This window comes from Leptonychotes weddellii, chromosome 14 (assembly GCF_054177405.1).
Source record: "Leptonychotes weddellii isolate Sample4059 chromosome 14, ASM5417740v2, whole genome shotgun sequence".
Taxonomy (NCBI): Eukaryota; Metazoa; Chordata; class Mammalia; order Carnivora; family Phocidae; genus Leptonychotes; species Leptonychotes weddellii.
This window is the reverse complement of record NC_138382.1, coordinates 69,254,628-69,276,501: the sequence shown is the minus strand read 5'-3', so window position 1 is coordinate 69,276,501 and position 21,874 is coordinate 69,254,628. Positions and strand designations below refer to the sequence as shown.

General features: G+C 42.9%; 1 protein-coding gene across 3 annotated transcripts in view; it reads right to left on the bottom strand.

Moving 5' to 3' along the window:
• The window catches only part of MRRF (mitochondrial ribosome recycling factor), a 52,506-nt gene that overhangs the window by 18,495 nt on the left and 12,137 nt on the right, over positions 1 to 21,874 (bottom strand). For all 3 annotated transcript variants that reach the window (XM_006747066.3, XM_031017896.2, XM_081803535.1), the window contains exons 3-5: positions 20,864 to 21,019; positions 17,677 to 17,795; positions 11,559 to 11,650 (exon numbers count right to left, since the gene is read on the bottom strand). In XM_006747066.3, coding sequence (XP_006747129.3) covers positions 11,559 to 11,650; positions 17,677 to 17,795; positions 20,864 to 21,019 — 367 coding nt within the window. The remainder of the gene's footprint in view (positions 1 to 11,558; positions 11,651 to 17,676; positions 17,796 to 20,863; positions 21,020 to 21,874) is intronic.

Genomic DNA, 21,874 nt, shown 5'->3' with positions numbered 1-21,874 from the left:
AAGTGCAAATTCATTTAGCCCATAAACCCTGATGGCATTTTTGCATTCTTACTACACGGGAGGCCCTGTTCTGGGGCTAGGGATACAGCCATGAACAAAACTGCCAGAGCAACTCCTATCCATGTTCTAGTGAAAGAGAAAAACCAGTAAATATATAAAATGAAACGTGACTGCCATGAAGAAAATAAAACACCACAGTGAGACATGGAAGAATCTTATTATTGTCACACTAAGGGCCCACTTGCGTCTGCCTACACATCTGACTCGGATGTCATCTGCTCCCATTCAATAATAATAATGATACCTAATATTTGCAGAGCTCTTTCCCCGTGCCAGGCCCTGAGGTGATAACTCTCCGTGCATTAGCTCCGTGAATCCTCACAGCCCCGTGCAGCTGACCCTTGCATTCCAGACCTCCCTTGTTGGTGCTGGACAAACCGAAGCAGCTCTTCTTACTAGTGGAAGTGGTAAGAACAGCACCGCTCTTACATTAAGGCCTGCTTAGATATATAGTTCATTACTACCCCTCCAGCTCCCCTACAAGTCCAAGTGCAGTGGGGAGAAAGAAGAAAGGGAATCTACAGAGGACTGCAATGGAAAAGTGATCTGACCTGTAGCAGTCAGCCGCCGCATCCTGTAGACAGGTGCAGGACACAAAGCGGGGAGGACAGGGAGGAGAGGAGCCTGTCCTCTGGGATGCAGCTTTCGCACAGGTGTTGATGGCACCTTCTCCTCTGTCCATGCTCCACTCTTGATTCCTGATGGCACTTTCTTACGTGTTTCAGCCAGAACCTGTGCTGGGAGGGAGCCCTCGTTTCACACATGTGGATCCTGAACTAGCAGGAGGCGCGCCTGAAAAGCTGCAGGCTGGGTGGGAAGCCACGCCGTAGAGGAGGAGGCAGGCACCCTAACAGTGCACGGAGGCCCTTGCAGGCCTGGAAGGCAGGAAGAAACAAGGGACTGGAACCCAGCCAGCAGAACGAGTGCCCCTAAGCAAGTAGCGGTGGCAAGCAGGCGGTGAGAAGGAAAGGGCTGGAAAAGCGACTGCAGTTGCTCAAATGCAGGGTGCGGCTGCCCCAGCCCAAATGAAGTCCCTAGGCCTTCTTCTCTATTTTTCCCTTTCGGGACTGCTGAAGGTCTGCTTGTGTGTGGGTTGTATAAGAAAAGGGTGTTTCCTGGAATGCACACATCAGACCCACTACTCAGGTAAAGGTTCACAAGACCCTACAGCAGCTAGACGAGGCGGCCACAGAGCTGGAAGACGGGCTCCCGGTCGGCAGCCCGACGAACAACATGACATTGTGGTAAGAACATGGGTTCTAGAAGCAGACAGCTTCGATCTGAATAATGACTCCTCTGCTGACTAATCTGTGACCTTGAACAAATTAAACTTCCTGATGCCCCAGTTTCCTTATCGGTATTATACCCACTTCAAAAGGGTATTTCTCTGCAGTGGCCAAAACAATGAGATCACCATGAAGATATGTACACAGGCATGGTTTAAAAAAAAAAAAAAAAAGCAGACATTCAATCCCATTTATGTAAACTTAAATATATATACACATACAGGTTTGTATATGCATCTTTTACAATTTGGAAGGATATACACCAAGCCCCTCAAGTTATTTCATGGAAGAATATTTGGGGAACAGTAAAAACTTTTTATTTTTCTACAGGATTTGAGTTTTTGCAATAAATGTGTACCATTTTTACAATTAAGAGATGAACATTATATATCTAGAAGTCTAGTATCCAGAATATATAAAGAACCCTTAGAATTTAACAAAAGAACAACTCAATTAAAAAATGGGTAAAGAACTTCAATAGACATTGTTCTGAAGATATATAAATGCCAAACAAACACATGAAAAGATGCTTAGCATCAGCAATCATGAGGGAAATACAAATCAAAACTATAATGAGATACCACATCTTACCCACTAGGATGGTGGTAATAATAACAATGAACTAAAACAAGTGTTGGCAAGGAGACGGAGAAACTGGAACCCCTATACATTACTGGTGGGAGTGTAAAATGTGCAGCCCTTGTGGAAAAGTTTGGCAGATCCTCAAAAAGTTAAAAAGAGCTGTCATATGACCCAGCAACTCCACCCTTACGTATGTACCCAAGAGAACTGAAAATATGTTTACGCAAAAGTGTGTGCAGTGACATTCATAGCAGCAGCATTATTCCTAACAGCCAAAAAGTGGAAACAACTCAGATGTTCATCAACTTACGAATGGATAAATAAAATGTGGTATATGCCCCTACAATGGAATATTATTTGGCGATAAAAAGAATGAAGTACTTACACGTGCTAGAGCATGGATGAGCGTGAAAACATTATGCTAAGGGAAAAAAGCCAGTCACAAAAGACCACATAATGTGTGATTCCATTTTTATGAAATGCTCCGAACAGGGAAATCCACGGAGACAGAAAGCAGCTTAGTGGTTGCCTACAGCAATCCCAAGTGGGGCAGGGTGGTGAGACGATAAAGCTGGGCGTGACCGCTAGCGGGTACAGAGTTTCTTTTTGGGGTGATGAAAAATGTCCGAAAACTGATTGTGGTGATGGTGGCACAACTCTCTGAATATGCCAAAACCACTGAATTGTTGAAGTGGGTGACTTGTATCTCAGTAAAGCTGCTGAAGAAGGTCCTATGCCTCTCTGGTTTTTGTCACTGAACAGTGCTCGTCTCCTGGACGGAAAGCGTCAGGACGGGAGGCACGCCCGTTTCCTCACCTGGGGATCGGCAGCGCTGACACTGCTCCCTGCGACCGTGTGCAATCACTACGCAGGGAAGGTCACAGGAATGCTCTGTGACACCAGGTACTTTGACGGCGACCACTTGAAAACTAACATTCACCCTCACTGCCTGACTTTCCTCTCTTCACGGGTGTCCGGCCTGTGTCACGGTCCAAAGGCTCTCCCCTCTACTCCTGCTCCCCCTCCCCTTTATCCGTCTCAGGAGTGTCCCCCAGTACATCTGCCCCAAAGTAAATGTGGCTATTATCCCATTCTACAGATGAGGACACTGAGACTCAGAGAACTGAAATAACCAGTGTAAGGTCACATAACTCTCTTCATTGGTTTCCTTTTCACGGTTTTTCTGACGGTAACCTTGGCTCCCCCAGCTTTCCATGCTGCCTTTCCCTGGCTGCACCGTGGCTCCCCGCCCCTGGTGAACTCAGCCTGGGGACCATCCTACCTTGCCTTACCTGGCTTGCTCTCCCTGGAAGAAACCTGGTCATCGTTCATGAGAAACCATATGTCAGGATATAGTGGGGGAAAAGTACTTGGGAAAGGGGATTTGGGCTACGAGAACTGTAACACAGGGCTTTTTACTGGAATCTGGTGAAACGCCATGGTCCGAGCCTAAGTAGAATTCTCCTCCATGCTGTCACCTCAGAATGAAGTCTGAGGGAAGGAGCCTACCTGGGCATAAGGTCTATCATCCCCGATGATGCCCGAAGGAAAAGTGGGAGCTGACAATGGCAACTGTCTGACTGTTGGGAGGCCTTGCCAAGCAGCTCAGTGGGCTGGGGGTGTTAAGAAGAGCCAAGGTCCCTCTGCTCACCAGAAACACAAAGCAAATCTCACACCACAGCCAGGACTGGTCCTCAGATTTTCTTATTCAGGATATACCTTCTAGGAGGTCTTATTTGCCATAATTCACATTCAAAGAACAAACTGAATGCTCACTAACAATCAAACTATAGTATTCCTGAGCAACTGAAGTTCCAAAATAATTACAACATCATGACGCAACTCCTCCCACCCCTAAAAGTGGGGGAAAAGATAGAAAAAAATGAACATGAGGTTGGGGGAGGGAGTTGGTGAGGAAGAGGGAGAGAGTTAAGGACCAAAAGAGCAATCACTAAACAGAAGTAACATATCATTGGTCTCACTTCCAAATAATCAGAAAAATAATGTTTCCAAGAACTCTTTTATTAGGAGAATTAGTGCCACATACTATAAGATAAAGGAATTAAAATTGGTTAGGTACCTATGACATGCCAAGCCCCACACTGAGAGTACCACATAGGATATCCCATTACTCCTCACAACCATAGAAATGATTCCCATTTTACAGATAAGGAAGCTGAGGCTTCTAATAATTAAGCAGTGGGCACATTCCCCAGACTGCTAGGCACTGGCCATACATGACAGAGGTGCTCCTTTAACAGGCAATCTACTCAGGAACGCCCCTTCAGCCTGGGTGACTTTCTCAGAGGTGCACTGCCGGGGGTCTCCTCCCACCCAATCCCCACCTCTTCCTTTCTTCACTGGTGGCAGACCTGTACTCTGTCTCTATCACGGGCATTTCCTCCCATAAACCTCTTACACATCTGATTCTGTCCTGGCATCTGCTTCTCATAGGACCCAAGCTGACGTACACAGAGTGACAGAACAGGGATTTGAACCCCAAAGCCCTTGTGCTTTCCTTTATACCTAGAGATTAAGTGGTGGATAAATCAGGTCGCTAAAACCAGTGATCATTCTCACACCTTCTCTCCCTGGACTCATCGGCCATGTTCAGCATGGCCAATGACTCCCTCCTCTTTAAAATGCTTTGCTCAGTTTCCTGGACCCATGTCTTCCGGGTTCTCTGGCCACTTAGTCTCAGTCTCCTTTGCTGGCTCCTCCTCACCTCCCTGACCCATAAATCTTGAAGTGGACCATCAAGGCCATATCCACCAAACCCCTTCTCTTCATGACCTACATCACTCTATAAAATAATCTCACCTAATTTCACAGCCTCCTCTATAGGCTCACGTCACCCAGATTTCTCTGGCCCACACCTGTCCTCTGAACTCTAAGCTTATAGATCAAACAGCCTACTTGACCTTTCCACTTAGATCTCACAGTATCTCAAAATAAACACATACAAAACCTGTCCTTCGCTTACCCCCAACTGGCCCTCCCACAATCTGCCCTGTCAGTGAGTAGCACTTCCATCCTTCCAGGTGCTCAGATCAAAAACCTTGGAGGCATCTCTGAGTCCTCTTTTTCTAAATTCACAACCAACCTGCCAGCAAATCCAGGCAGCTTTTTCTATAAAACGTATCCGGAATTCAACCACTTCTTACCAACTCCACCATTACTAAGCTATCCAGGCCATCATCATGCCTGGGTTACTGCAATAGCTCCTAACTGGACCCTGCTTTCATCCTTGCCTTCCTATGGCAGAATTCTCAAAATAGCAACCGGTATGAGCCTTTCAAAACCTAACTCAGATCATGTCACTCCCTAGCTCAAAACCCTCCGGTGACTTCCCATTTCATTCCAAACAAAAGCCAAAATCCTTATAACGGTCTATAAAACTACGATGGCGAATTTTATGTGTCAATTTAACTAGGCCACAGGGTGCCCAGGTATTTGGTCAAACATTATTCTGGAAGTTTCTATGAGGGTGTTTTGGGATGAATTTAACATTTAAATCAATAGACTGAGTAAAGCAGTGGGGATCTGAGCAGCCCTGGAGGGTCACCTGGGTGCGCTGCAGATGGCTGTCTGGCTCTGAAATGTCCACGTTGCTAAGAAGCTCAGCAATATGCAGCCCACTGTTGCAAACGAGCACTGAGACAATCAAGCAGCAACAGCTGTACTAAGGCTCCCCCGTTCCCTTGTTTCCAGATTACAGTTCCCCCGCCCTACCACTTCCTACTCCCAGTAGAACCGGAAGCAAACCTTGAAGAGCCTTATGACACAGTTAGTAAAAGAGAAAAACTTTCAACAACCAACACATTCAACAACTGCAAACTAGTTAATGCTGTGTGTAAAATGCAACTGCTATGCATCCTTTAAAAAGAGTGCGGAGGAATTCTCATCAGAGAGTAATGACACATTGTTAAGTTAAAAAACAAGTGCAGAACAGTGTATGTAATTTAATCCCTTATCATTACAGGAAAAATGGAGGAGATAGAGACACGTGTTTCAATCTGCATAGAAAAAAGTCTAGGAAATCAAGGTGCTAAGAGTGGTTCCCCATGGAGAACAGGATGGAGGTATTTTAATTTTTTCTTTAATTCTATTTAAAATAAAATCAATGCGGACATTGATGAAAAATAACGACAGAGGGGGACAATCAAGGAAGAATGCAACCTCAGCAGGGAGTGAGTCAATCACACGTACTTTTATTTCTTCAGTGAATTCATGATTCCTTACAGGTTTCTCTAAAGGCAGACATGAGGTCAGCACTCTCCAACAAGCAGCCTCATTCTACTTTGTGTGGTTTTCTCACTGAAATTTGGTAAACTGATGAGCAATGGAACGTGGGTCTGTGTGCTTGTTTGGGGGCATAATAAAGATGTGAATGGGGTCAGGGTGGAAATCTGGCCTGATGAAAAAGATCTCCTGCTCAAAACTTTTCAGGGTCCCCGATCACTTCACTCAGTGCAGTGAAAGAGTGATGTTCCAGAGAGACCTGCCATCAGGAGACCAGAACAGGGAAAAAGGCAGTAAAAAAAGATTTGAGTTCTTTTTTTTTTTTTTTAAAGATTTTATTTATTTATTTGACACAGAGAGAGGCAGCGAGAGAGGGAACACAAGCAGGGGGAGTGGGAGAGGGAGAAGCAGGCTTCCTGCCGAGCAGGGAGCCCGATGTGGGGCTTGATCCCAGGACCCTGGGATCACGACCCGAGCCGAAGGCAGAGGCTTAACCGACTGAGCCATCCAGGCGCCCCAAAAAGATCTGAGTTCTAATCCTGCTTCTGCCACTTACAGCTTTTGATGATGGGTGTTTACTTCCGTGAGCTTCAGGCACCTCACCGGTCAAACAGGCATAAGAACAGTCTCCTGACCTCATCAGAGTGTTGTGAGAATTCGGGGAGAAACTATAAGGCATCCAGCACAGCACCCTCAGGCACTACACGTGCAGAGCAGGTGATTAATAAACAGTACCCCAAATGGGATTACATAGATAGGAAAGAAAAAGTAGAAGGAACGGTTTCACTGAATCTGAAACATTAACAGGAATGATCAAAGAATCTATCCAGTAAGCTGACTTCTCTAAATGAAAGAACACTGGCCAGAGGAGAAAACAAAAGCTGTACACACTGCCCGTGGGTACAGACAAAAGCCAGCCTCTGAGGCTCAGTGTCACTGTAGCCACGAGAAGAACCTGTGCACAGCCAGTTGGGGCTGCATTCCCAGAGGCGGTGAAAGAGGGCTCCAAGTATGACCTGTTGCCAACTTAGGATTTATCTTCTCCCTCTTTCCCAAAAGGATCAGAGGCAGATTCTAGTATGAGCCACATACTCCGCTGACTCATTTAAATAAGAATCTAAGAATCAGAGGAGTATAATGAGGACGAGGTCCTAGCCATGATCTGCTGCAACTGCAAATAAAACTTAGCTCTGGGCAGCCAGAGTTAAGGCCAGAAAACTTGCAGACTGATCATTAGGCAGAGGAAGAATCAAGATCGATCAGGAAAGGCAAATTTTCCTAGAACTAAACTTGAAATTTTATAATCAGAATCTGATGCTCGGAATATAATATATATCCGATGCTTCTGGTTCCCTCACACCTCCCAACCTCCTAATAGAAGCTTTGGCGTATTATTTTCCTCTTCACAGCTTTGCCAATTACCAGCTATCTGACCCGGAACCAACAGCCCTCTTCTCTGGATCTCAGCTTCCTCATCATTAAAAGGGAATGGTGCTCTTGCCTATTTATGAAAGGGGATGGAGGAACATTTGCTAGCATTCACTGGGTACTGGCTAAGCATCAAAATCTTTGTGTACACTATCTCACTGAAACCTCCCAAAAACCACAGAAGGCAGGTCCTATGAATATTTTACAGATGACCTCCCTGAGTCTCAGAGAGGTGGGGACAGCTGCCATTGGCACCCAGCTAAAAAGGAGGACAGGATGAACTCAACTGCATGCTTCTGTGGTACCAAGGCAGAAATTTAACCATGATACTTTCCCCACGTAGCTCAAGCACCTACCAGGTCCTGAGACATAATCGGTACTCAACATATTAGTTCCCTTCCTCACTTCTTCCTTTCTCCTAAACTACAATTATGTTATCTAGAAAATTAAGTTTACTGAAATAATATCGATTTCTTATATTTATATAATTTCTTTGCTCTAAGGAGATCATACGACTTAATCTATTTTCTCTACTAATCCCACCAAATCTCTACCTATCATTATGTATTATTTCACTTATTTTACAAGTAAGGAACTAGAAGGCAGCAGGCTGCTAGGGTGACGTGCCCACGGTCATATGGAAGTCACTGCCAAAACCAAATAAAAACCTTCGTCCTTCTTTATGTCTAAATCAACCTTTATCCTCTCATATGACACTGCCTCCATAATGAAGAACAGATCATTCATTTTTTATCTGGAAAACTACCAAACGTATAATTCAGTAAGGGGCCTCATGACCTTACCACCTTGTCAAAGGGAAGTAAGTATATAAAAAATGAGGTTTGCAGGAGCAGACGGTTTCGGTCCGTCAACTTTCTCTTAGATTACTCCCATTAACCAACATAAAATAATGTAAAATACAATGTAACAGATCCCCAAGTCTTTGGAAATTTAAGTAAAACTCACTGATCCTTCAAACTTACATACAATGCACAAGGGCAATCATTAACTCTGTAGGGCTGCAGAGATGCACATTATGTCAACTGGATCTTTGAAAGAATAATATGATACACAACCGGGCCACTCTCAGAAGAATCCAAGTCAGCAATGAGCATTTAGCAGCATAAATTCATAGCATCCACAGAATTTTAAAGTTCCAGAGGGACGCGGCAGGCCACTGAGAATAATCTCTTCATCTGGTATACAAGGAAACTGAGGCTCAAGGAGGTTAAGTGGTTTTTCCAAGATTTCACAAACAAAAGAACAAGAACTAAAAAACAAATCTGCCGACTACTATCCATTCCAGTTGCAAGTCTTACATCTGATGTCCATGAACACACTTAGCACTTTCCAGAATTACCCATCTATAAAGACAGTGAAGGATCAAGAGCATGTACTCTAGTAACAGAAAAACTGAGGATTCGAATCCTGACTGCAACTTACTGGCCATGTGATCTTGGGCAAGTCCCTTAATTTCTTTGAATTTTAATGTTTTCAACTGTAAACTGTAGGTAAAGTAAACGCCACAGATAAGCTGTAGATGATATAAAGAAGGGGCCTGGCCACAGCCTGTGACCTCCACGAAGACAAACATCAGGTTCATATATCCCCAGCCCCTAGCACAGAGCCTGACACATGATCCATTTGTAAAAATTTGCTGAGCAAATTAATGAACTAACCAAGCAAACAGGTACTGGACTTGAATTCAGGTCTACTTGGTTCTTAAACACTAGGTTATGTTGCTCCAAATTCACAGATTTCAAAGCACAGTGTTAATTCTGACTTACAGAATACCGAGAACCCAATGGAATAAGACAGCCACTTTCTGGCCATAAAGCAGGAAAAAAGTTTAGTGGACTCTAAGTGTTGGGATTGATTCTTGTTGCTAGCATGGGTACATCATGGGGCTTTAGAATCAACGAAACCTGGGCTTAGGTCCCAGCTTTAGCATTAGCTGACTGATCTCAGAGATATTACTTTACCTCTCTGAGCCTAAATTTCCATACCTGCAATAAACAGGGATTGTGTGAGAAGTGAGGTAATATATGTAAAGAAATACAGGACGATGTGTAGCATAAAAAGACCCTATTTCCCCTCTAATTACTTGGAGGCTTCATTCATTAATTTCACTTAGGTCTCTGCTCAAATGTCACCTCCTTTTGGGGCGCCAGGCTGGGTCAGTCAGCTAAGCGTCTGACTCTTCATCTCAGCTCAGGTCATGATCTCAGGGTCATGAGATCAAGCCCCACTTCAGGCTTCGGGCTCCACGCTCAGCATGGGGTCTGCCTGAGATTCTTTCTCTCTCCTTCTCCCTTTGCCCCCGCCCCCATGTGTGCTCTCTCTCGCTCTCTAAAATAAATAAGTCCTTTTAAAAAAAAAAGCCACTTCCTTTCTGAACCTTCCTATCTACAATAAAACCCCCCGATTCCCTACCCCCACACCCCTCTTATTCTTTTTCATAGTTCTTATCATCACACGACATTACATCATGTATTTATCTGTCTTTCTGTTTACTGTGCCTACTCAACTAGAAGGTAAGCCCAGGAGGACAGCAGCTTTTTGTTGTTTATTTTGTTTACTGCTTTGGCTCAGCCACTAGGAAAAGTGCCTGGCATGTAGTTAGTGCTTAATAAATATGTGTTGAATGACTAAATGAATTAATTCAATGTTGATCTGGGATCTGCTGTCTGTGAGGCACTGTGTAGGAAGAGGGACTTAAAGATAATTAGGCGACAAGATGACAGAAGGAGAAACATCTGCCTGCTCTGGAATCTTCACAGGTTTGGAATCTTCGAAGATTCCTAACTCACCTGGGCCATCACGGTTGACTCCTGACTATTCTTGTGTCTACCCTGTCCCCCCATGTTCCATTTGTTAGTCCACAGCCAGAGAGACCCTCAAAAAGTCAACATCTGATCAGATCGCTCTGCTTAAACTCTTCCAGTCGTTTCCCATTTCAATTAGAGTAAAGCCCACATACTCCTTACCACAGCCTGAGAAGCCTCTCCTACCACTCTCTCTGCCGCCCTCCCTGAGTTTCAGAAACACTGGCTTTCGCGTTCTCAAACATGCCAAGGTCTTGTTATTTCTTTTCTTTTTTAATTTAAAAATAAACATACATTTTTACTCACTCAAAACTCTAAGTTCTATTTATATAATTAACAATATTCTGTTCTAATGCCTAAATTTTTCAACAAACAAGGACTAATGTAAAAAAAATAACTCTTCAAGGAGCATGGGTTGGAGATGACAAGTGTTGAGGTCTATTCTGATTTGGGGCCTTTGTGCTGGCTGTTCACTCTGCCTGAAAAGCTCTTCCCTGAGGCTGGCTCTTCCTCACCATTCAGCTCAGCAAAAATCTTACCTCCTTAAAGAGTCTTCCCAGGCTGAAGTTATCCCTCCACCATCACCCTCATCAAGTTGCTCTATTGGGTCCCAGCACCTTTTCTTTCCTCACAGCATTTCATTATCTGGAATGACTCTATTTATGTGTCCTACCTTTTTTTTTTTTTTAAAGATTTTATTTATTTGAGACAGAGAGAATGAGAGAGAGAGAGCACATGAGAGGGGGGAGGGTCAGAGGGAGAAGCAGGCTCCCCGCCGAGCAGGGAGCCCGATGCGGGACCCGATCCCGGGACTCCAGGATCATGACCTGAGCCGAAGGCAGTCGCTCAACCGACTGAGCCACCCAGGCGCCCTGTGTCCTACCTTCCCAACCAGAACACATGCACAGACAAGGACTTTGCAGGTTTACTGCTGCATCTCCAGCGCCTAGTACATAGTAGGCACTCAATAAATATTTCTGAATCAGTAAACTGGATCTCAAAAGATGTTGGAGTTTGCCAGAATGAGAGTACAGGTAAGGTATGCTACCAGCCTAACAGTATCTTGATGTGTTGGTTTCCTTCCAAGGACAACCACCCTATTCCACCAAAATATGTGAATTTTAACCAAACTTACTTGGGAATGGGTACCCGAATTAGCGTCCCTTCCACTTCTGGATTCAGATTCATTCCACTTTCTCTTATAGCCTTGATAGCTGCAGCTGTACACTGAAAACCAGATCAAAAGGTAAACAGAATTAGTAAATAATTATTACCAGATGCAAGCCCTCTGTCGATAACTGGCAACCCATCTTGGCAGAACATGGAAACATTTAGTTCTGTTACCAGTAAGATCAGGAAGTTACATTGGTGTAGAGTGCTTTGATCAAGCTGAATAGCAAACTATGTCCACTCCTAGTACCAGTGTACTGCGGGAGGGAAGAAAAGCAAAGAGAAGGAAAAAATAAAAAGAAAACAGCTCTGCTTCTTTGAAAAGATTTCAATGGTTTGAGGCAACACAGATCAAAACCACAATAAATCCTCAAGGGAGGGGGGCTGGTCTGTGCAAAGATTGGTGTAAAGACAGATGAAAGATTTTATACATTAAAAATTCCACTTGACATTTTACACTCAAAATATACCAGTGCCGATTTGGAATGAGTAAATAAATTTAACTCATTCGCATCTACATTCACACCAACCTCACTCACGTTTTGGAATGAGCAATGAGTCTCTGCTGGTAGGTGCTCTAGGAAAGGCAGCATGGGCTTTAGGGTCAGAAAGAGCTCAGTCCAAATCCTAGCTCCACTAACCATGTGACCCAGGCCAACAATCCTGACCTCTCTGAATCTCCATGTTATAATCTAAGACCACAAGGCACCTAAACCTCACAGAGGATTAAATGAGATAACATGAACAATGCCCTGACTCTGTGCCTGGCACACAGTGACACCCAGGCAAGGGGCCTTATCATATGAACTTATTATATAAAGGTAAGAATGCACAAATCCTCCGAACAAGGCTGAGTTGATGTCATCACTCAGCTGATGCACTGCTGTCCCACCTGACATCCTTCAGGTTCTTCTCCGATACAGTCTTGCTCTCTACTGGGCTAGGTGACACAATGGTACATTGATTTCCCAAGGTGTGGGTCACCTCACCTCAAGCAACAGTATAACTACACCTGCTATGAAATCCTAAAGGATAAAATAAAGCAGTGTGGAAGAAAGTTACTTTCCTTGGCATCACAATGTGGAATTCATGAAAAAAGGCCTCTGACATTTTCAAAGAATTTCACGTTTGACCAAAGCCAATCTACTTTACTTGGATTCATAGGGCCAATTCTTTTTTTTTTTTAAAGATTTTATTTATTTATTTGAGAGAGAGAGAGCACATGAGAGGGGGGAGGGTCAGAGGGAGAAGCAGACTCCCTGCTGAGCAGGGAGCCCAATGTGGGACTCGATTCCGGGACTCCAGGATCATGACCTGAGCCGAAGGCAGTCGCTTAACCAACTGAGCCACCCAGGCGCCCACAGGGCCAATTCTTGACCTCGAGTTCCTCCCTAGACTTTGTGGTTTAATGACTGCACACCTATTTTACTTCTCTAGGTTTTGTTTTGATTTTTGAGAGAGTGCCTAAAAAGCTTATCCATTTCATCTTAACATGACCTTAACTCTACAGGGACTTAAGGTGTTACCATAAGGTCAAAAAGACAAACCGGAAGTCCACATGCAGATGAATCATCCCTTTGGGAGGCTGTACACAGAATACAACAGTGTAACCACTGCTTAAAATAGTAAATTCTTAAAATGGTACCTCTAACCACAGACTACTGGAGCTGGAAGGGATCTCTGACATAATCAAGTACAGTTCCTTCCGTATGTATACAGGGACCCTCCACACATATGCGGTCTTCCCTGAGAGCCAAGAACAAGGGAGCGAGGACCTTGCCCACATACTTCCGATTACTGGCCGAGTTAGGAGGAGACTCCGGGCACCTCAACTCTCCATCCAATGACATTACTTCGAATTTTCTTCCAGATCTATTAGCTCACTGTATTCAGTAATTGAGACACGGGGAATTTGATTTTTTTTTTTTTTAATAGCCAAAAATAGGGGTGCCTGGCTGGCTCAGTTGGTGGAGCATGCGACTCTTATCTTGGGAGTTGTAAATCACATTGGGTGCAGAGATTACTTAAAAATAAAATCTTAAAAATAAATAAATAAATAAATAAATAAATAAATAAAGTAGCCAAAAATAATTTGGAATTGGTCTGGTGTACAAAGGGAACGGTCAAGGTAAATAAAAGAGCTGGATAAAGAAATGAAATTTTCTTCCATTTCTAAAGTTAGCAATAAAGGGAGAATCTCTACTTTGAAGTGACCTGATCTCAAGTCTCCGAATCCCCCTCTTCTGAAGCTTCTCCCTGAATGACCGAGAACTCAGCTGTCACATCCCACCGCCACCAACTGCCTTTGGCCGTCTGGTCCCCAGTCTTTCCATACAACCTTCCCCCATAGGCATGGGAACACCCACAGCTGCTTCCAAGCTGGGCAGGAACTATGCCTCAATATGTACGTCTTCCCAGTATAATTACAGTGCCAGGTACATGGTAAGTGCTCAGTAAACATACGTTGAATAGGTAGATAATGAACTGGCTTAGATCAGTTAGAAAAACTCAACTCCTTACTTATACTTCATGTATATAACCCCTCTAAAACTTTATATTATACTTTACTTGTTCTGTCCTTTCATATGCAGAAAAATTATGAATCAAGAGAGGTTTCATTTGCAAAAAACCTATTAAAAGAGGTACTTCTTCTAAAATATTCTAAATATGTAAACTTTCGTTTGATATGGTAGGATACAGAAATTCAGGGAATCACAGTTATTTTTCCAACATGACTTCTGAACTACTCATGGCTCAGACAAAAAGGCACTTATTTCTACTGCACTTCCATCTCAGCCTGTACCCCCTTACTGAAGGGATGCTGACCAGCAAATGGGCTTTTCTCAAACAGCAACACTGACCAACTGGTTGTAGCTGCTTAGAGTACTGTGTGGAGAAAACTCATCGACCCCATCTAGGGTCAGGCAAGAAAGAGTGCTGTGATCAATTAGCAATGTCTGCTATTGCTGTTCTTGAGCTAATCTAGGTTAAAGGATGAAAGATGATAAAAGTTGTGTAGACAGGTGAACAAGAACTTTGACAATGTGGGTCCAAGTCAACTTTGCTAGGGCCATTTTAATTACCGGCCTTCCATTCTCTTTATATCCCAACGAGTCCCTCACGTGCAAGGTCTATGAAGGCAGGAACCCTGGCTGTCTTAATCAGTGAATTCCCAACACCTCAAATAGAGCCTAATAACTCGCAGAAACTCAATAAATATTTGCTGAATTACTTACTGTAGGAATGGTGAAAGGAACACAGGCTTTAGTGTCAAAAAGACCCGTGTTCAAATCTTGACTCTATCCTTACAGTGTGAACCTGGGGGAGATATTTAACTTCTCTGAGCCTCATCTATAAAATGGAATAAATAATGCTTCATCTTAGCAAGGACCTATGTCGATCACTGAACAAAACAGGAGAAAGTAATGCCTGGCAACATAGTAGACACTCAATACACATTAGCTTTCTTCCTTCCACAAGAACAGGAGTGGAGCCTGTAGATTTTTTCTTTTTTTTTCATTTGCTTTGTTCAAATCAAGCTGTGGTTTTGACTCCCTTCTTTCCTTTCCCATCATTAACTCTAGCTGCAGGCAAGTTTATGGAAGGCAGCAACTGTGTGTATCATTTATCAAGCAGGACACATGTTAAACAAATGCAACACAGTTTTCTGTCCTCAATGCATTTGAAAAGATTATGCATGTAAATCTGCATCATGTCACTACGGCACGACACAGAAACGCTCAGGTCTGGAAAGAAAGCCAACCGCATCTGAAACAGAGAGGAATTACATAAACACAGAGGGGATTAGCTCAGCATTTTGAAGCTATGAACCTGGGTACTCTATGGACAGTTTCTAAACTGGAGGAAGGAAATGTTTAGTTAGAGCTATTTGTTTAATATATACACCAGATGAGATAAAGGAATACAAAAGACAATGTAACTCACACTTCCTCACTCCGTCCTTATAAAAAACCTCTCTACTGAGATGATTATGAAGGTTTTGGTTTTTTTTCAAAACTCACAGCATTTCAACTTAAGAGAAATGGCAAAGATGCTTTGGTTGAAAAATGAAGATATACTCCAACTTCCTAAGAAAAAATTAAACTGTTAATACTTCCTCCTGCCTCATAAGATGCTCTGGTGGCCAATCAGGTGCTTCTTCTGTGAATGCCATTTGCTATTTAATAACAGAAGTGGCTGGCTCTGAAAAGCAGTCTGCCTGATGAGGTCTTCAAGCTGTGTAATTAGGAGGCTATTCCCTAAATTGGCCCACAGTGCCTATGGGATTAGATGAACAAGGCAGAAGGCCTCAGCCATTCAGAGGGAGCCAGAAAGGGAAAGAGTTGACAATTCTCTTTTCGTCCATTTCTCTGCTTCTCAGTAACACCAAGAAAAAGTGGCCTCTTTCCATCAATCTAATGACCAGTATTCATGCACCTGAGGAAAAGTGACTGAATGCTTCCACGTGCCAGGCACTGTGATAGGTATTGGACACAACGTTAGATATGATTCCTACATTCCAAGCTTACAATCTAGTGGATTTGAGATGGAAAATAAAGATGTAAATAAATGCCTAACTGTTAATGATGAGTGCAGTGAAGAAAAAGAACTGAGCTATGTAAAAGAGGTTAGTGTGGACGAATAATTTAGATTAAGCACATTAGGGAAGGCTTCCCTGAGGAAGTGCCATTTAAGCTGTGATCCAAAATATGAGTAGCAATTAGCCACACAACAGTGTTCTAAGCAAAGGGAAGAGCATATGCAAAGACCCTGAGAATGCAAAGGGTGTGGTGTGTTTGAGGAACTGAAAGGCCAATGTGCCTAGAGAGGTGTACAGGGACGACAGTGGCATGAGACTAGAGAGATGAGAGACAGGCAGGGGCCACATCATAATGCAAATCCTTCTAGGCCACAATAATTTTTTTCTTAAAGATTACATGAAGCCCCTGAAAAATTTAAAGCATAATGACATAATCTAATATATATTTTTGAAAGTTCACTCTGGCTGAGGTATGGAAAATGGAATGGGGGAGTGGTAACAGCCCCCCGCCCAAGTGTGCCTGGAACATCAGCTACAGTAGCCCTCTGATTTGAAACAGTTTGTTCATAGCAAGGGCTTTCCCTTACTCATACTTCTAATCCAGTTTGTCAAATCCAACAGGTTCTACTTTGGTGTCTGGAATAGAACTACTGAAAGAGACCATCGGAACAGGAAGGGACCTCAGATTCCTTCACCTCATATTAACAGATTAGAAAATGGAGGTCAAACAGTCAGCTGGAAGGAGAGGTGGGACCGGGTTCCAGGTTCTCCAGGACTCCCAATCCAGGTCAATTCCTACTGGACCAACAAGTAAAAACCCATTTATTTCCTCAACTAGACTTAAATCATAGCCTCAAGGTTGCAGTGATCTAATGCAACCCATTTTACACCTTGGAAGCTCTGTGCTCTGTGCAATTCTACAATGACCAGTCCAGTTTGAAAGGAATATGAATTCCGGAAGGTCTGCTCCAAATGGTAATGCAAAGATCACAAACTGGAGGCCCATAGACCATATCTGGCCCATGAATATGTTTTGTCTCATGGTCTTTAAAAAAAAAAAAAAAGTGAATCAGTTATCAACATTTAACAGTCTTATATAAAAATTTGAGTTACTGGCTTCATCTAGAAATAAAAACCTTAATATCTGATAACACTGATGACCAGGTCTACATTTCTGCCTAGCAACGATCAGCAGGAGCTGGGCAGAGGCTGCTCCCTTCAGACAGGGCACAGGTTCTCCTGCTTACTCCAGCCCCTTCCATCTGGCTAAGCGCCAATCACTGCATCGCCACTATTGTTTTTCTTAGATGGAGCCTGTTTCAGTATTCAAATTACTTGCATGGCCTTTTAGTGTTTGAGTTTAACAGAAAAGGAATTTAGAAACAGGAAAAGAGAATTTCCCTAAATCCTGAAGTTCCCTTTATTGTGCCTTCTCTTTTGTTTCATCCCAAGCTGGAGGGAATACTTCCTCCTGACTTGACCCAGCCTCCTCCACTCCAAAAGAGACCATGAAGAAGAATCCTTTTTGGCAAAGCCACCTCACCTCTGGGAAGCTGGCCATATTCACCAAAATCAGCTGTGGCGACTTCATAGAGATCTGGCCAATCTGGTTTAAAGCAAGCTTCCCATCAGCAGTTACCACAGTGATATGATCAAGGGATCCTGGAAGAAAAGTCACCGGGTGTTAGAATTCAGAAGGACTTTAACAGCCCCACATCTAAGTCCCTACCTAATTCAGATTCAGCGAATATTCTGGGATCCCTTATCAATGTGGCAAGACTGTTCAAGGGGCTTTTGTAGAAGCAGCAGTGTCACATGATGGAAAGGGCTTGCATATGTTGACAGAATGAGGACTTCACTTATCATCCACGAGGGTGGCCAACCATATATGGCTCATTCTGAGACACAAAGAGAAAGGTAGGGAGGAGTCCTTTTAGACAAATTGGGTGTTGTCCCAGCAAACTGTTGTTAGAATAATGAAGTACTTTTATGGCCCAAAGATCCAATTTGAAGTATTCAACCAGTTTAATGTCATCACAAGCAAGGAGGTTGTTGATACCACGGGCTTCAATCTGGAAGAGTCCAGGATGTATAATGGTAAAAGTCTCTATGATTCTGAAGACCAATGATCTGGGTTCAAATACCAACTCTGCCATCTCCTGATTCTTTGACCCTGGGCAGATCTCTTCAACCTTTCGGCACCTGTTTCCTGAACTCTAAATGGGGCATAAAAATTGTACTTCTCTCATAGTGTTGTTAACGAGGATTCAGTGAGAGTTTCTGGAAAGCACTTGTAACTGTATCCTGGCATATACAAGTGCCCAATAAATGTTAAATTATTTCTTGACTTTTTCCTAAGTTTTAACCAAACCAACCTACTTCCAATTTCTCTAATACAGTCTTCTTCTTGCCTCAGGACTCTGAATATATATTTTTCTTCCTATTGAGAATGTCCTTCTCTGTTCAGGTAACTCGGGCTCATTCTTTAACACTCAGCTATAACAGTATCCAATCTCAGAAATCTTAACTGACCTTCTGGGCCGGATTACAAACCCCTTATGAGCTCCCAAGGACCCTATGCGCTCTTCTATAATAATCAGTATTTGCTGAACATTTTCTATGAGCAAGACATTGTGCTGAATGCTTTCTATAATTTGGTTGCTTTCATTATCACAGTAACACTATGAAACAGTACCACTATTTTTTGAGATGAGAAAACTGAGGACCAAACAGTGACTTGCTCAAGGTCACAACAGCTCTTAATAATGGAGCCTAGTTTGGCTAACTCTAAAGGCATGGTCTTCACCACTCTGCTTTGCTATATGGTTTTGTCCATGTTGGTTTACTTGTCTATCCCTTCACATTAGGCTCGAGGCTCTTGAAAAGTGGGAACGATGCCTTTTCTCTATCTACGGCACCTATTCACCAGCACAGCATTAAGTGCTCAGTAATGTTTTGGTGAATACCTGAGTGTGTAGATGGGCAAATGAATGGAAGAGGGCAAGAACAAACACGTGGATAAATCTGTACCTAGACAACTATCAAAAGCAATCAACTACCTTGGAGACAGAACTTGCTGGTAGACGGACGGAGGTGTGAAAGGAAAAGCGCCTGCTGGCTCAGATAGTAATGAAAGAGGATATGGAAGAATCTGGCACAGAAAAGACTGGCTGAGTTCAGTTTCACCCAGTCTCTTCATGGCCCCAAGTTCTACGGAGAACGTTACACAAACATAACCTTGAAGAAAAAGAGGCAAAGAGGAAATACCAACGGGAGGCCTTTTGAAAATGGATCTTGACTCAACCTTCCTGATTTGCCATAAGATCCTATGCCACAGAAGTTGCAACATGGGCTTTTCAGTATGCAATTGTGATGTTTCCCGTTCCCTAAATCCATAGCGACATAATGCATCAAATCCTTTTCCCTCAATCTGTCCCCAGCGAGAATCTCCCTCAGCCTCATTCCTGCCCCTCATTTTCTCAGAGGTTAACATTTAACAAATTACACTCCCAACCTCTTTCCAGGCCCATCATCTTTTTAAGTTCAACCAGAGTAGAGCTTGCTGGCTAATTTTAAGTATCACATTTCTCCCTGAGCTCCTCTCAAACTGCTCTCTGGTTTCGGCTGCAGAATGTTAACAGGCCAGAAAGCACAGGGGAGACAAAGCACTTTATCAGTTTCATACCTAAAATAATAAGCAAGTTTAAAATAAACAGTTGGGAGAGATTGAATGGCACGCTCTACTGTCAGCAAAGGCAGAAATGCCCCAGTCCAAAGGTTGACAAATGACGGAATGGTCTTCTGATTTCACATAGGATCTCGTCTCCCTGAACTCAGTATGTTTCTGCTGGTGTTTATAAATGGAGCTGTATATTTTTCACTTGGTTTTCTTAAGAACAAGCTCACGAAATATTTTCTAGTTTCCTTAGGAACGATCCCAACCAAGATGTGAGTAGGAGCAGCCCAAGCTCCCACAGATACGTTCGGAGGGGGTCCCAGGCTTGACTCTAGGATGATGACAGTTTCCAAAAGGCCAATTTAGCAGCAATTGGATTTTTCCTGCCTGCCTGCACCATTAGCTGACAACTCACTTCTTCCATCACATCTGCAAACAGTTCTCCTAGACAGTTCTGACATTTCCCACTTAGAAAAGCCACTTTCAGGAAGTTATTAACCCAAACGGAATCTTCCTGGTCAAGCTCAGGGGTACAGAAATGCCTCAGATGGATAGGTTTGCAGCCACTTGGTTCCCAGTAAGGGATAAGAATGGCCAAATAGGACAAACTGCAAAAATCGGACCAAAGATGTCGGTTACTGTGAGATTATATACCTAGAAGTGCTTATATAGTACAATCTTAATAAAACTCCCATTTTTTGAGAGTGCAATTCCGTGACAGCAAAGACCATGCCTATTTTTTGTTCACCACTGTGTACCAGCACAATACTTAGTTCACAGTAGACAAATATTTGCTAAATGGATGAATAAAGTAGTGTTAACGATGAGCCAGGCACTGTGCTCCAACCATTCCGCATGTTACCTCATTTATTTTAATACCTACCCCAAAGCTATAAAGTGGGAATTTAGACAAGGAAACTGAGGACCAGAAAAGTAAAGTAACTGCCCATGGTCACCAGTGAGTAAGTAATAAAACCGGGACTGAAACCCAGCTCTGCCAAAGCCATGATCTTTCCACTATGCCCCTCTCCAAAACATTGGTTCAGCCACTAACCTGGTGAGGTCCTTATATTGACAGTCTTATTGAAATTATCTTTGAGTACTTCCATCACAGACTTCATTTCTTCATCCACCTCTTCCAAGCTGATTATATCCTCAACCAAGGCAGCATTAAGATTCACTCTGGTTTGGAGTTGTCCTTTCCCTTTGGCTAGGAAGTCAACAATCAGTGAATAAAAGAACAGCAGCATACACAGAGACAATAAACAACTAGTGAAGAAGTGCCACTAAGTGCAGAGAAAAATGCCAAGTGCTAAAAAATTATACATTATCAGTGCCCTAAAAGAGAGCCTACATTGACTGTCCGCTAGGTACCCAACACTGTGCTAATCACTTTCTGAGATACTAGTGAAGGCACAATCTTTATAATGAAACACCTCAGGTGAAAATACTGGCTATGATGCACACCAGTTTTATGACTCTGGGCAAGTTACTCTACTCTGCTGAGTATCAGGTTCCTTACCTGTAAAACAGGGCTAATACCTATATTGCCAGGTTGCTATGATACAAATTAAGTAATTCAAATACCTAAAAGAACACTATCCATATGGCAGGCACTCCATAAATGAATTCCTTATTTTTTAGAAAAATAAACAGAAGATGAAACAGGTAAAGTGACTTGCCTAATGTCACAAGGTCATGAAATAGTAAAGCCAAGATTTGGTCCCGGATCTGCCCAATTTTAAACCCATGAATTTTCCATTAGATTGTCTCCAAAAAATCTAATTGGAGACACAGGAAATACATTAATTCATTTTAAAATGAATACTAAGACAGGATATGCAAAGTATCTGATAGCTGGGATGGACAAAACGAACAACAGTAGTTAACGAACATTAAAAACCACCAGTGGTAATAAAAATGGTTATATTTCAGAAAATCAACAGCAATGGGGGCTGAATAAAATTAGATTTTATGCCTAAGCCACCATGGTGATTTTTCATATATGTTCTATAGATATAGATCACTTCCATGGGTAAAGCAAATATTCCTGCCTTTCTTCATG